Source organism: Mobula hypostoma, chromosome 15 (genome assembly GCF_963921235.1).
Source record: "Mobula hypostoma chromosome 15, sMobHyp1.1, whole genome shotgun sequence".
Lineage (NCBI taxonomy): Eukaryota > Metazoa > Chordata > Chondrichthyes > Myliobatiformes > Myliobatidae > Mobula > Mobula hypostoma.
The window spans coordinates 60,948,727-60,965,886 of record NC_086111.1 but is presented as its reverse complement, the minus strand read 5'-3'; the positions used below and the strand labels follow the sequence as shown (position 1 = coordinate 60,965,886).

The following is a 17,160-nucleotide window of genomic DNA, read 5'->3' as shown; positions in this document are numbered from 1 at the left end:
GTTCTGATAAAACAAAAATAGGGTTAAAATGATTTAGGTGGCTTCTCTTATGCAGAGCTTGGAAATGTACTGTAATGAAACTTTTTTTTATGAAGCCCTGTTCTAAATGGCTGTTTTAATCTGCTGCTGCTCTCTGTCCTACATAAGAGTATCAGATTGCATTGACGAGTACTCTAACCTTGCTGTCTATTTATCTTGCTGGATTTCGTGTTTCTATTTCTTTCCACTTCACTGGGCAGCATGTTGTAATTATGGTAAATATGTTGAGAAGCATATGCTGTGGGATGGGCAGTAATAAAGTGGGATAACTGTATAGAGTATATACCCTTTCACACAAGGATAAAGGATAATTATACATCAGGAAGGTTATTTGGCCTATTTTGTATTCACCGAAAGGCCGTTCACAACACTGGGGGATAAATTTCCAGTCATCAGAATCAGAATCAGGTTTAGTATATCCGGCACATATCATGAAATTTGTAGTCTTTGCGACAGCAGTACAATGCAATACATAATAATACGTTTGTAGAAAAAACTGTGAATTACAGTAAAAATAATAATATATATGTTTCTTAATCATTGAGTGTGTGCCTTCAGGCTCCTGTGCCTCCTTCCTGATGGTAGCCATGGGAACAAGGCATGGCCTGGGTGATGGGGGGTCCTTAATGAGGGATGTCGCATTTTGGAGGCATTGCTCCTAGGAGATGTCCTGGATATTAGCCCCCCCCCCCCAATATCAGACCCTAAAACAGGCAGTTAGAATGCTTTCCATGGTTCATCTGTAGAAATTTGGGAGTGTTTTGAGGTGACATACCAGATCTCCTCAAATTTCTAATGAAATATGGCCTCTGTCGTGCCTTCTTTGTAGCTGCATCGATAATGATGGGTCCAGGATAGATCCTCAGAGATGTTGACACACAGGAACTTGAAGTTGCTCACCCTTTCCACTTCTGACTCCTCTATGAGGGCTCATGTATGTTCCTTCATCTTAATCTTTCTGAAGTCCACTGTCAGTTCCTTGGTCTTACTGACACTGGGTGCAGGGTTGTTGCTGCAACACCACTCAACCAGCTGATATATCTTGCTCCTGTATGCCCTCTCATCACCATCTGAAATTCTGCCAACAACAGTTGTGTCGTCGGCACATTTATAGATGGCATTAGAACTGTGCCTAGCACACACAGTCATGATTGTAAAGAGCGAAGCGCAGTGGCTAAACTCTCATCCCTGAGGAGCACCAGAAACTGAATTATCTTCATTAGTAATTTAAATAAATGTTCTGGTTCACTCCTTAACAATCACTTATACCTCCAGCACCCAACTCTCCTGAGCTTTCTAAGCAGAAATACATATAACCTGGACACTTCTGCCACCTTTCTCCCCATGACCTCAATTTGCTTGAATATCCTCACTGTTTCTCAGGATATAGGACTGGATACTCTGTTTAACATCGAGTCTGACCCGGACACCATAAGGCTTGATCACTTCCATCTTTGAAATACTCTTCTGTTTTGACAGAGGTTCCATTAGCCTGTGGATTGCATACAAATGGTAATGTGTCCACTAACATTGCCAGATTCTTTCCTACTTTTTCCTTCATCTTCCGTTGTTTTGTCCACTTGCATGTTTCCTTGTCCCATTCTTGAATTTCTGCTCTGCCTCATTGATTCCACTACCTTATCCTGTAAAGCTGAGGCTCTTGCCTTGAGATTTTGATATGTTTCAATCTAGTTAGAAAGCATTAGTGACCAACCTGAAAGACATCGCAACCACCAGCTCACCAAAAACCACCAGTATCTGTCAGAGCACATTGTTTTTCTTCCCTTCAGCCAGTATTATACCCATTCCTAAAAGCATCAAGCTTTGGCCTTAATTAACTTAAACTTAGTTAAACTTTAATTTACCCTAAAAGCATCAAGCTTTGGCCTTAATTAACCATTAACTGTTTCATTTATTTCAGCTCCATTGTGTACCGAATCTCCTGCACGGATTATTAGTGTTACACTTAAGTAACTTTGCTAGATAATACTTGTTGCAAAATACCACTACCTGAATCTATTTTGAACCCTTCTGGTTTTTCTTGGGTGGCAGGGTAGAGATACGTGTCTACCAAAGGAGGTGTAAGGCACTCCTTCCCTCCACTAGGCTGCAAATCACCCTTGGGCAAGATGTAGCACCTTAGCCCCCTCGATCAGGGTCATGCGAAGCCATGGGAGCAGGTGGTGGATGGTTGTATGAGCAGCTGGTACACATCACAAGTCCTGGCTAGACAACCAGTAATGCCAGGCAGACACTCTCTGAAGAGTATTAACACTGGCTGAGGTCACCCGTCTTGTAAAGACACCGCCCAGAAGAAGGGAATGACAAACTACTTCTATACTAACATTTGCCAAGAACAACCATGGTCATGGAAAGACCATGATCACCTGTGTCATACGACATGGCACATGACAAATGAACGAACGAACTAGTTTTTCTATTTTAGTTTGCTGCTTATCAGATGACACCATATCAAAAAAGGGCCCTATTTTCAACACCTAGATATCTCAAAATCCTTTTCTCATAGAATTTTTTTCCCCACTCTCATCTCTATCTTCTGAGCTTATTTATTGACACTATCTCTTTGCCCCCTTGTTCTATTTCTTTTAACAATACTGGTTACATTTCTGCCTGCAGTTTTAGTGAATGATTTAGATGACTCTTTCACTTCAGGAGCTGTTGTCCTCTGTTTTGTAACCACCATCATCGCACAGTTCCTCAAAACAGTCCACTCTAGACTCTACATTTGCTACAGCCTCCATTTTCTTTTATGCTGCTTTTATGTATTATTACCTCCCTAATTTGTCTCTGTCTCTTCTACAACTTCCTGTCTGAGTTAGTGCAATCTGACTTCTGTCCATAGCACCAAAACCATCCAAACTGGTTATTCTCCATATCTGCCACCCATTTCAATTCTGCTTCCCATTCTGACATCTCTTCTACTGTCGCGATGTGGCCACGCTCAGGTTGGAGCAGCAACACCTTTTATATTCTGTCTGTGTAGCCTCCAACTTGGTGGCATGAACATCAATTTCTCAAACTTCCAGTACATGCCCCCCCTTCACCATTCCCATTGCCATTTCTCTCTCTCACCTTATCTCTTTACCTGCCCATCACCTCCCTCTCATGCTCCTCCCCTTCCCTTCTTACATGGTCTTCTACCTTGTCCTATCAGATTCCCTCTTCTCCAGCCCTTTATCTCTTTCACCCATCAGCTTCCCAGCTCTTTACTTAACCCCATCCCCTCTCCCAGTTTCACCTACCACCTTGTACTTCTTCCTCCCTTCCCCACACCTTCTTGATCTAACTTCTCCTCTTTCTCTCCAGTCTTGATGAAGGGTCTCGGCCCGAAATGTCAACTGTATACTCTTTCCCATAGATGCTGCTTGACCTGCTGAGTTCCTCCAACATGTTGTGTGTGTTGCTTGGATTACCAGCATTCACAGATTTTCTATCTCCATATCTATGACTTCAATGCATTATCCCTCCTGGTTTTCTTTAATCTTTCTCTATCTTCAAAGCATTTAATCAAGAAATCAATCAGCATTACACTGTCAGTATTCAGCTCCACAGGGTTGGCCTTGCAAAATATCACTTACTTACCCACACTTTCAAGTGAGTCTGTCTTTTTTTTTAAAGGAATATCCCTTCTTACCCTGTTGGATCTCTGTTTAATGTCTGATCCTTAGGGTTCTTCCGGGAGTCAAAAAAGGCGAGCTGAGAAATGATGCTAATAAGGGAAATCAGGCTAAGGGGTATAAGCCAAAGGAATAAAGAGATGGTGCTTCTGAAAAATCTATCATTTCTCTTGATAAGATAAAGAAAATTCCTTAGATGGTGTTAATTTAGTTAATAGACTACATAATTAAAACAATTACCTCACGTGGGTAATGTGCTAATAATTAGGCAATGGAAAAAAGAGAAAGGTGATAAACGGTTAGTTTAGCTGCTATGCTGCTTTCTGCCAGTAAATGTGAAAAATACATGAGTTTGTAAAAAGTACAAAGCTTATAAAAAGTATTATTAAAAACAACAGTGGTTTCCAACAACTCTAAAGCTATTATTCTCTAGGAATCCATTCTTGCTCTCACGCACCTTCCTTCTTTACGTTCCCAATTCTTGACAGAATTATCCGTCAATAATGATGGCACTGCACATATAGGCTGACAATGCTCAAATTTACTTCCCCACTACCTTTCTTCCCTTTCTGTTGCCTTCTTTATCAATAGTTTGTTGGTTTGACATCCATCCTTGGATAAGTTTTAACCTCCGTGAACTAAATAGTTGATATTGGATTGTATCCCTGCCATAAAACACTGCACACTGGATTCCCACATCACCTTTCCTTGGTATTTAGCATCACTCAATGTTGAATTAACTCCATGTTTACAAATTACCTCCATCCTGTTCCCTCTGTCCCGACTTTTTAATCACATTCTCTTCTTCTTCAGTGCAGTGCCTATTTCATTCACGCCTCAGCACATTTATCTTGATTAAAAGTGTAAATTTGCAATATACAGTACATACAGTACTGCGCAAGAGTCTTAGGCACCCTAGATTTCTATATGGTTTCAGATAGTATGGCCTCTGCAGAGCCCTGATCTCAAAATCTTCGAGGCTATCTCAGATCACCTGGAGAGAAAGAAGCAAGCAAGGCAGCCAAGGTCTGCAGAAAAACTGTGTCAAATCCTCCAAGATGCTTGGGGAAAAACCCACCAGCTGATTTTCTTATACAACTTCACAACAGTGTATCTAAGAGAATTAATGCAGTTTTAAAGACAAAGAGTGGTCACGCCAAATATTGATTTGGTTTAGTTTTTTCCTGTTTACTGGTTTTTTGGTAAATTTTTGATATTTAGAAACTTTTTATTTCAGTATTTTTGAAAGCCTCTTCGCTTTACAGAATTTTTTTACCTGTGCCTAAGACTCGCACAGTATGGCACAAGAAGCCATTCTGGGATTTTCATCTCATTGATCTCAAATCTCTTGTATTTATTTGGTGGATGTTTCAAAAGCTCAAATATCAATAGTGCAATCATAACTATTGTTTTTTTATGCGTACGTGTCATGACAGGGTAATTGAATACATTTCAACACATCTGTGAGATCAGTAATGTCATTTTGAGCAGTTCAAATAAATTAAGTTTTGGTTCAGAAACTATCAGCACCATTTCTAACATATGGCATTTCATCTGAAATAATAACATATCAAAATAAAGCCCCTGCATCTTCAAAGCTAATGGCAGGTGTGTGCTATTATTCTGTTGTGTTTGTATGGGTCATGTCTTCATTATCAGAAGCGGTGTTCCTGATTTGCAAACCTTACCTGTCAGTCCCTTCAGCAAAATAAAATGTTCTCCCCCCGCCCCCAGGTGTGCTGCCTAACAAAAGCGTTAATTCTTTCCTTTAAGTCTAGCCCGCTTTGATTGCATTTGTGTCTGTTAGTCTTCAGCCTGCCCTTCATCATAACCGTTAACCTCTAAAGCATTTTACATTAGGCTCATTTCTAAACATTTGGTCATAAAATTGTAAAGTAACCGTAGAGGTGTTCTTTTTATGTACTTGTGCGAGCACATTTGTGCTAGGTGTGGCTAAGGACTTTGTTTCTTCCAAGAAGCATGATTTGTATGATGGCCTTATGATAACATTATGAGGAAAAGATTCTGAGTAACTTCAAATCCAAAAGAATGCTGCTTGGTTTCTTCAGCAGTTTAGGGTATTTTGAAGTCTGCTGCTGATTGTACTGCATCGGACAGTGGTCACAGCATAGGAAGCACAAAAGGTCTGGTCAAGATTTAAGGTTCTCCACCACCAACAGTGCTTCATGCGCAAAGAATAAATTATAGGGTTGTTAGTTTAAAGAAATGAACTGCAGCTGCAGATTTTGTTAATCCAGCTTCCTCTTAAAATAGGTGCTGACTTCAGTGTGGTGTTTAGCCTTTCTCCTGATACACAGCTCGTGTTTTCTTAGTAGGCCAACATGCCCGTGAACTTAAACACACTCCCTTACATGTGCTGAGATTGTCTGTCAGCAGACTAGCAAATATCCCCTCAACTATGTTATATCTCACTGATGGCCGTTTGGGGGGTGGGGGGGATGGGCAACCTTTTCTTATCTACCGTGAGCAATGACAAATAACCTGTCATCAGGTCTGGGCTCTCAGGCTGAAAGTAACAGATGTGTTTACTGTTAAGTAGCTCACAGGAACAATTAGTGATTGTACAGATACCAGGAAAACATTAAAGACAGGATCAATCCACAAGCAAGGGCAAACAAAAATAATCAAGGAACTGGAAGGAGGGACACAGTAAATCTTCCACCCCATCCGTGCTGCAATTTAAACCTGGCAAGTTTCAAGTCCTGTCCATGCATGACTTCCTCCTTTGGCTACCATAAGGCCACAAGATACAGGAATAGAATTGGGCCATTTGGCCCATTGAGTCTGCTCCGCCATTTCATCATGGCTGATCCATTTCCCTCTCAGACCCGATCTCCTGCCTTCTCCTGACTAATCAAGAATCCATCAACCTTTGCCTTAAATCTAAGCAATGACTTGTCCTCCACAGCCACTTGCGGCAAAGAATTCCATTGATTCATCACTCTCCGGCTAAAGAAATTCCTTCTCATCTCCGTTCTAAAAGGATGCCCTTCTATTCTGAGGCTGTGTCCTCTGGTCTTAGGCTCCCCCACCATAGAAGACATCCTCTCCACATCCACTCTATCGCGGCTTTCACTATTCGATAGGTTTCAATGAAGTCACCCCTCATTCTTCAGAATTACAGTGAATAGAGGCCCAGAGCCATCAAATGCTCCTTGTATATACACTGGTATTTCAAAGGTTGAAGGTCTGTCTCTCAAGCAGGCAGTTTTAGTGACTTTTACATTGTTTTAATTCTTATACCCAACTCTGAAAGCTGCTGGCCACATAGCAGTGGGATGGCTATATGCAAAAGCACTGTTTTTCCTGAACTGTGATTGCCACCACTGAACTCTGCTGTGTATAGGTACACCCCGCGGTGATACTATTCACAAACAGCACACGCACAGTGCTGGAGGAAGTCAGCAACTCAGTCAGTGCCCGTGGAGGAGAATAAACAGTCGACATTTCATACCAAGGTGTGGTGCGTAGCCAAGTGGTTAGGGCGTTGGACTAGCGATCTGAAGGTCGTGGGTTCGAACCTCAGCCAGGGCAGCGTGTGTGTCCTTGAGCAAGGCACTTAACCACACGGTGCTCCAGTCTACCCAGCTGAGAATGGGTACCGGCAAAAATGCTGGGAGTTAACCTCGCAATAGAATGGCATCCTATCCAGTGGGGGAGTCTGGTACTCTCAGTCGCTTCACACCACGGAAACCAGCATAAGCACCAGCCTGCCCATCTTTAATTTCATACCAAGACCCTTCATCAGGACTGCCTCTCGGGTCTCAGCCCAAAATGTCAACTATTTATTCCCCTCCATAGATACCGTCTGACTCGCTGAGTTTCCCAGCATTTTGTGTATGTATGTATGTATGTATGTATGTATGTGTGTGTGTTTTGCTCAAGGTTTCCAAATGGTATGGTATGTATAATACATTGTGCATGCCTCTCCCTTTAGACAGTGCTCGTCACTGCTTTGGAAAGAGACGTGATGCATTTTAAAGGGGAATTTAGCAGAGTGTTTGTTGTTTTTTGATCTTCACTCCCACAACCTGGCCCAATATAAATGGTCCTTTTAGTTTTTGACTGCAGTCTGTGGCACCAACAAAGACCAGCTGACTCGTTAAAAGTCCAAATGGATCTGGGCAACATTGTGCGCTGGCCAGCCCACCAGCAGAAGACAAAGTGACTCTTATTAGTTGGGTCTCTCTGAAAGCATATTTCAAAATCATATTTGCTCTGCCTAACTTTGGGAAACAATCAGAATAAAATCTCCCAAGGCATTAAGTGGCATTGCTTCAGAGGAATGAACAGTCCTCAGCGCAAACATTCACATAATGTTAACTGATGAGATCACCAAGCATGAGGTTGTAATCACGTTCTGAACTTCTGCATTCATCAGCTTTTTCAAAACACAAAACCACCTTGTATTAATCCCTTATGTGAGCATTCCTTCTTTGTTTAACGTGGAATGATGTCCATTCACAATCTTTCTACGGGACCTTAAACTTGTTCACTATTTTTAATTCTTGACAGGAAGCAGACTTTGAATGATTTCTTCATCCTGAATTAATTCTAAGCTAATTTATTTCCTGTTTTGAACATTAGTTGGCTGCTCACAGATGCCATTTGTATCTGCCTCTATTCTTTCAATGCAATGAGTGAATACATTTGTGATCTGTTAATTGTATGCTAGTTGAATTTATTGCAACCAGTAATGTTGACTTTGTTCCAAATTAAATTCAGTAAAAAAAATCCCTTTACAAAACAACTATTCCTGCTCAATGTGCATCTTATAGACCAATATCTTTATTAAATGTTGATTCTAAAGTTTTTTCCAAGTTATTAGCAAATAGACTAGAAAAAGTACTTCCTTCTATTATTTCGGAAGACCAAACGGGTTTTATTAAAGGTCGTTACTCTTTTTATAATATTCGTACATTGTTAAATATCGTTTATACTCCCTCACAAAATGTTCCTGAGTGTGTTATTTCTTTAGATGCCGAGAAACTGTTATATAAAGATTTATTTAAGACTAACTTTTTACCATTAATAGACCATATTACTCAACTTTCATCTAAATGGTTTCCCTTATATTTAACTTTGATTGGTCGTATTAATGCAGTTAAGATGTTTTTTTTGCCAAAATTTTTATATGTGTTTCAGGCATTACCAATTTTCGTTCCTAAATCTTTTTTTGATAAAGTTGACTCTAAAATTTCTTCATTTATTTGGCAGAATAAGAATCCGAGACTGGGTAAAATACATTTACAGAAAGCTAAGAGAGATGGAGGTTTAGCATTACCTAACTTTAGATTTTATTATTGGGCTATTAATATTCGACATATGAAATTTTGGTTACTTGACCGGGACATACTATCTATTCCTAAATGGGTAGCATTGGAATTACAATCTGTTCAGGGTTATACACTTGGTTCTATTTTAGGTTCCTCTCTTCCTTTTGATTCGAAACGCCTTAAGCAGGTCTCTAACCCGATAGTTAAATATGCTTTGCGCATTTGGTTTCAATTCAGAAAATTTTTTGATCTTAATCAATTCGGGTTAGCGATTCCTATTTTAGGTAACATATTTTTTCCTCCCTCTTTTACGGATCGCGCTTTTCAAACTTGGAAGACTAAGGGTATTTTACGGTTTTTGGATTTATTTTTAGATGGTTCCCTTATGTCTTTTGAACAATTATCTAATAAATATAACTTATCAAGAATACATTTTTTTAGATATTTACAAGTTAGAAATTTCCTAAGTACTATACTTTCTTCCTTTCCAATGCTTCCTCCTATATATATTTTAGATTCGATAATTAACCTTAATCCATGTCAGAAAGGTGCATCGGCTATGATTTATAATATTATTATGAAACTTAGGAAAGCTCCATTTGATAAGATTAGGGTAGATTGGGAACAGGAATTGGGGCTTACCATTTCTGTGGATGATTGGGGGCAGATTTTACAATTAGTTAATACTTCCTCTATTTGTGCTAAACATTCCCTAATTCAATTTAAAGTGGTTCATAGAGCACATATGTCCAAAGATAAGTTAGCGCGTTTTTACTCGCATATTAATCCTTTCTGTGATAGATGTTCGGGGCAGATAGCCTCTTTAACTCATATGTTTTGGTCTTGCCCTACTTTGGAAACTTTTTGGAGAGATATTTTCAATATTATTTCTAAGGTATTAAATATAGATATCTCTCCTCACCCTATTACTGCTATCTTTGGATTACCTAAAATTTCTAGTAATCTTTCCCCTTCAGCCCGTAGAATGATTGCATTTCTTACTTTAATGGCGAAAAGATGTATTTTACAACATTGGAAAGAGCTTAATGCTCCAACTACCTTTTTTTGGTTTTCTCAGACGATTTTATGTTTGAATCTGGAGAAAATTAGAAGTAACCTTTATGATTCTTCATTTAAATTTGAACAGATTTGGGGACCTTTTATTCGATATTTTCATTTAATGTAATATTTACCCTTCTTGTTTTTTTTTCACTGTTTTAATGGAGGTCGGGATTGAGGACGTGATTTTAAGTTTAACTCTGTTTGGTTTCAAGTTAGCCCATTGCTTTGCTTTGCTTTTAGGTAGTTGCACGGTGGGTTTTTTTTTGGGGGGTTTTTTTTTTTCTTTTTTCTTTTTTTTTCCATTGATATATATAAAATCTAGTATACTATTATGTTATCTTGGTTTCTTATGCTTAAATTACATTGTTTGTAGTATTTTCTTTTTGGTATTGTTATCTTTTGGAATTTTATTGTACTTTAACATTGTATTAATGTTTATATGGCTTACCTTTTTTGTATACTTACTCAATAAAAAGATTTAAAAAGAAAGACAAAACAACTATTACCAAATGAATGGGTGGTACTAAGTTCTAGACAGCACTTCAGTGGGAGATAAAGCATGCTAGTTAAATTTCCAAACGATACTAAAGAATGGGGAGTTGTCAAGAAGCAACTTTACAAATACTGAGAGACTGGGATTAATGTGTAATTGTGAAGTAGCTTTAAATTTAGTAAAGTGATATGTAAGATTTAACACACTGCAAGAATTATGCCAGACATTATCTATTCATTGCCATCAACTTAATCAGAGATGTTATTGGGAAGTGATGTCAAGTCAAGTTGATTGTCATTTAACTATAAACATGTATTCTGTCAAATGTGACAACGTTTCTCCAGACCAGGGTGTAAAGCACAGTAGTATATATAACACACAATAACTTAAGAAAGTAAGAATTAAATCTACAAATGAATTATGCATAGATAGCTTTCTGTCAAGATGATGCTAGCGAACTACGGTTCCTCGGATGTCATCTTCCAGATGGCCTACGGAAGTGATCATTTCCCTTTTTCTACATCTTCTACATCTTCTTTTTATCTTAAATGTGTTTCGGGAACTGTTGGAGCCTGTGACTTGCAGTTTGAAGTTTGATTGCGTGACTTAGCGCTTCTTCTGCCCCGAGAAAATTCCAGGAGAGGAGTGCAAGCACTAGCTGCCTTGAGGCGCTCAAAGACCATGATCGACTCCATTTCTCGCCGATTAAAGCATCAAGGAAGATTGAAGCACCAGGGAAAATGTGGAGGAGAGTGAGCATTCGAGCGATCGCTCTCCTCGGAAGGCCACACCCTGTGTTTGAGCGGTCACTCTCCTTGAAAGGCCACTGTGTCCAAGTGGTCGCTCTCCTCGATTCTGTCAGAGAACGTTATCAAAATTCTGAGATTTATGTGATTGTTGGAGTGGACTGTAGTTCATATTGGTCTCTTTCAGATTTCTGTGTTTTCTTTCTTATTGCCGATTAGCATGTTGGGGGTTTGGGGTTGGATGCTTTTGTTGCCGTTTTCCAAGTGGGCAATATGTTAATTTTTTTGTATGAGGGAAGGGGTTATGTGTTGGGGTTTAATGTCCCTGTTGCTGTTTTTCTGTGTGGGCAAGTTGCTAGTTTTTTTATGTGTGAGAGAGGGGGTTGGGGGTTTGATGTTCTTGCTACCGGTTTACATGTGGGTGATCTGTTAGTTTTTGTGTGGGAAGGGGGTTTTCTTTGTTTCATGGCTATCTGGAGAAGACAAGTCACAGAGCTCTATACTACATACATATTTGAATAATAAAATGAACATTTGAACCTTTGAACAAAGTAAAGTGCATAAACTAAGTACTGAAGGGTACAATACAAATTATCTGGTGACACTTCAACTGTGGTTTGTCAGGGAGTTCAAATGCCTGAACTGAGGGAAGAATCTGTTTTCCATCCTGACCATTCTTGTCTTTAGTGTGTGTCTGAACTCCCCACGCTCAGTCCTTGCAGGGAACTAAGCAAAATGAAACTAGGTTACTTTCCTAGAGTGGTGGACAGATTCATCATCACCATCATTATGTGCCATGTCATATGACATGGGTGATCATGGTCTCGTGACTATAATGGTTCTCGGCAAATTTTTCTACAGAAGTGGTTTGCCACTGCCTTCTTCTGGCCAGTGTCTTTAGAAAAGGGGCGACATCAGCCATTATAAATACTCGTCAAAGATTGCTTGGTGTTAGAGGTCACATAACCTTGACTTGTGATATGCACTGGTTGCTCATAGGACCATCTACCTCCTGCTCCCATGGCTTCATGTGACCCTGACTGGAGGGTGAAGCAAGGGCTACACCTTGTCCAAGGGTGACTTGCAGGCTAGCAGAGGGAAGGAGCGCCTTACACATTCTTTGGTAGAGACATATCTCCACCTCGCCACCCACGGTGGACAGAGTTAGCCATTGTCAAATCATTCCCGTCATTAGATCATAAGAGCATCTAAGGTACTGTTTTTAACTCAGGCCATTGGCCACATATCCAAAGCCAGGAAAGATGCAGAAGAAATGTTGAACAGATTCCTAATATCAGAGAATGTATATATGACAAGCTGTTCAGGCAAATGCTGAGTCTTCAGCTTTCCTGCATCTTTTGCCAGGCCAACATCACCAGCATTAAAGCTCCCATCATACTCAACCAGCCCTAGCAGATGGACCACATGCACAACATCAGGCTAACAAAAAATCATTCTGAACTCCATCACTCTTGAAGACTTCCAGGAGAGCTGAGAAAATACTTTAAGAACATTCTCAAAGTCTCTTTGGGTGGGGCGGGGGAAGATGTTACAGACTCTCCGACTAATAAATTCCTGACTTGTAACCCCGTTCAAACCATTTAAAATGGAGAAAAAGCATCAGGGATGCTTGGGACAACAGCCATAGAGGTATAGTACATTTCGAACAACTCTCCTGCCTGACCCATCAAGCACCACCTCTGGCACAGTCTATTAATCTTGCCTCGCAACCCACAGAACTCGAGTGCAAACAAGTCATCGTAACCCTGATGATTGTTTAGAAGCAAAAAGGACAGGAGATGTAGAGGTTAACAATTGGAATGGAAGTGGTTGATCTGGTGAATTACTTCAATTCTAATGATGAACAGATGATTAAAATATAAATTCTAGTTAGATGTCATTTCAAGTGAAATTGGGAGCTCTGGGATGATTAATTCTGTGTACTGTTGCTCCAGCTGGTATATTGGACTTTGCGTGTAGGTAAAAGGTAGCCTCTTGGAAAGTTGATGGGAATGTGGGAAAGTTCTGATATGTCCATCCATGGCCTGCTCTACTGTCAAGATGAAGCCACACTCAGATTGGGGGAACAAGACCTTATATTCCGTCTGGGTAGCCTCCAACCTGATGGCATGAACACTGACTTCTCGAACTTCCGTTAATGGCCCTTCTCCCCTTATTACCCCATCCCTTACTTACTTACTTACTTACTTATTTATTCCCCTTTCTTTCTCTCTTTTTTTCTCCCTCTGTCCCTCTCACTATATCTTCCTCTGATGCTCCCCTCCCCCTTTCTCTCTCCCTAGGCCTCCCGTCCCATGATCCTCTACCTTCTCCAGCCTTGTACCTTCTTGCCAATCAACTGTCCAGCTCTTGGCTCCATTCCTCCCCCTCCTGTCTTCTCCTATCATCTCGGATCTCCCCCTCCCCCTCCCACTTTCAAATCACTTACTATCTCTTCTTTCAGTTAGTCCTGACGAAGGGTCTCGGCCCGAAACGTCGACTGTACCTCTTTCTATAGATGCTGCCTGGCCTGCTGCGTTCACCAGCATTTTGTGTGTGTTGACAGTATTAATGTAAACATCTGCTTAATGATTGACATATATAGTCTATGGCTCGGTGTGTTGGATTTCCTTTTTTTTCTATTCAGAACTGCACAACAGTACAATCATGTTCTTCTACTCACATTCAAGGTAAATTTCTTTCTTCTTCCAGATATGGGATATGAGTGACGATGAAAGCTTCTGAAAACTGTCTGCTGGTTCCCAAAGGATGATGTTTGATGTTTACCGGCAGAATGAAGAACCAGTCCCAGAGTGTAGTTCTAAAGTGCAATAACGGCCACTCTGGATCAGATCGAGCAAACTCTTGTTCCATTGGGGCATACGTCTTAATTAAGAAGCATTTTGTCCGCAATAAGTAAATTTTATCTCCTCATCTCTTTTTGGAATTGAAAATGGCTGAATGTTCATAGTGCTTTCAGCCAGAACACCAGCCAGAGGTCATTATCAAAGCTTTAGCAATAAAAGCAATAACCTTTGATCTTGAACATTGTTCCAAATATATTCAAACTCATTCTATGTATTGACAGCCTAGTGTTGGTGTGGTGATCCATGCTTCTAACCTGGGACCTGAACATTTGCTGAGATTCCAATTCGTTTTTTGAATATAAACATTTCTGATTCTCAACTGTTTTCCCCAAAGTAGATGTATATTTTTTAAATTGGTCATTGCAAGCCAATAGTCTTTGTGATAATGAATTTTAACTGGATATGAACAGTTTATTGCTAAACTGTTGGTTTCATTTGCATTAATAATTTTTTTGGTGCTGTCTTGACATCTTTTAACCCTGAATCCTCTACATGTGTGCATGCTGGGAAAATCTGCATGCAATACTTACTACCTACTGCATAATTAATACTGGGTGATGTCATAGGTATTAAACATGAGCCTGTATTTGTTTGTACATTCAACTGTTGTTTCACTCCTTTATAATTTATGCTGCATGAAGACAAAAATAAAAACCAGCAGGCTGATACCATCTGGTCAAGTTCCCTTTGTGGGCATTTGAATAAAGCTGTTTGTTTGTTGAATTACCAGTCCACTAACATACCGACAATAAAGTTAAGTCTTGTCCTGAAACATTAATTAACGTACAAAATTTGTGTTTTCTTTTATTTGCAATTCGTTGTTCTAGGTCTACGATTTATGGATTAGACTGTAGTTCATTTGGACTCTCAGTTTTGTTTTGTATTCTGTGTTACCGCCCGTTCTTTCTTGTTGCCATTTGCACGATTCGTTTGATTTTTGCACGAGGAGGGGTTTGGGGTTTGATATTCTTGTTGCCGTTTGCACAATTTGTTTTTTGTGTGAGGCGAGGTTTGAGGTTTGATGTTCCTATTGCCATTTGTGCGATTTGTTCGTGCGTGGCGGGGGGGTTGACGTTTATCTTTGAACGGCTTCTGTGGTTTTCTTTGTTTCGTGGCTGTCTGGAGAAGATAAATTTCAGAGTTGTATATTGTACATATACTTTGATAATAAATTAACCTTGAACCTTCAGGGTGAGGGTGGGAGAAACAGAAGATTTGGATTTTTGCTTTAACATTCCAGAGGTTAATTTATTATCAAAATATACAACTTGAAATCCTTCTTCTCTGGGTAGCCATGAAACCAAGAAAAGAAAGGCAGCACAATCATCAACCCCCTCCCCCCACACAAAAAAAAACAAAAACAGAACACACACATCAGCCCCCAAATCCCTCCTCCCGCACAAAAAAAAACAAAGCAGGCACATCAACCCCCCCCAATCCCTCCTCCCACACAAAAAAAAACAAAGCAGGCACATCAACGCCCCCCCCCAATCCCTCCTCCCACACAAAAAAAGAAACAAAACTGAACCGGCACATCAACCCCCAAATCCCTCTCCTCACACAAAAAAACAAGATCAGGCAAAAAACATGGAATATAAAAAAACCATAAGGCTGAAAAAGAAAATCTATAGTCCAAGTCCACATCCAAAACACAGGAAACCTGGGCAGCACTCTGCAGACACAGTGGCAGTCCTTTCCCTCTCCGTAGCAGAGTGATAAAAAGACAGGCAGCTGGTACTCACCCTCCATACTCGCCTCGATGCTTCAATCTCCCTCATCATTTTAATCGGCGAATTGGCGTTGAACAACGTCCCGCAGCCTTCTTGGCATGAAGATCACACACGCTGCCTCAGTCTCCCGAATCCTCTGGGACACTACAGAGTACTGGAGCACCCAAATGATCGCCAAGCAGCAAATCATGGGCTCAACAGTTCCAGAATCACATCCAAGATGAAAACAAACATAAAAGTAGTAATATTTATAGTTTCATGATCTATCCAGATGTCAACCGAAGGAGCGTTGTTTGCAGGCGCCATCTTGAGCGGAAGTGATTATTTACGTGGTAACTTTGCTTACTGCCCATAACACTGCTGGCATTTAGGGCAGCATTGAAGGTTTTCCTCATTGGTGTTTCCATAACAATTCTGTTTTACCAGTCAGGGTTGTTAGCCCTGAGCTGAACCCCTGATCTTGGAGGACCGGTAGACCACTCTTAATCTGGCCTCTACATTTTCACCTGTTTGGCATGCGCGACCCGACCAAGAGCCAAAGCATAAAACCCAACATAGTTCACTGAATCATCGAAGCGTGCATGCTTCCAAACCATGTCAAGGATATGGGCCTTTTGGGGTCTACATGGTAATTGTTGACAATAATAGGAGTGTCGGATTGCTCTACAACAATAGAGTAAGGGAGCTGAATTAACATAGATAGCTAAAACGTTAAGACTGATGAAATGCATTCAGGCAATGTCTGCTTACTGCTACTGTTCTAAATACCTCAGGGTGCTGTCACGATTTGTCCAATCAGACATCTTGTCAATATTTAATATTGTAATCAGTTATCAACAGAAACAAAGAGCTGTTGGAATTGATTTTGTTTTCTCTGTTAACATTGATAGAGACAGCCATTAAGAGAAGTGTGTTAACTCTAAGCATGCCTTTTCCACTTTTTTGGAAAACCATGGTCAACACTTGTGATGTCCAGTTTGGTTTTTACAGTTCTTCTCAATTCCAGAACTCATCACATGGACCAAGTGCTAAATTCCAGAGATGAGATGAGACCAGCTGGCCTTAATAGGAATTTGGCCAAGTGTGATATCAAGGAGCCCTAGTAAAGAGAAAGTACCACAGGGTTTGGAATCGTATCTGCAACAACCACGGATTCTGCCATCTGTGCACCCTTGTGTGCGGTCCACAAAATGATTTCAGTGATCATGCTCACTTGCATGCATGTGCCAGCCAATTAGTGTTTTATTGTGATGGTATTTAGCTCCCTTTCTCTCTCGTTGAGACTTGG

The 17,160-nt window shown here is 40.3% G+C and overlaps 1 protein-coding gene across 1 annotated transcript in view; it reads left to right on the top strand.

Moving 5' to 3' along the window:
• Window positions 1-14,920, top strand: part of atg7 (ATG7 autophagy related 7 homolog (S. cerevisiae)) — a 185,727-nt gene extending 170,807 nt beyond the window's left edge. Inside the window, exon 18 of the mRNA XM_063068172.1 lies at window positions 13,988-14,920. Coding sequence (XP_062924242.1) covers window positions 13,988-14,020 — 33 coding nt within the window. The 3' untranslated portion in view covers window positions 14,021-14,920. The remainder of the gene's footprint in view (window positions 1-13,987) is intronic.
• The last annotated feature ends 2,240 nt before the right edge of the window (window positions 14,921-17,160 follow it).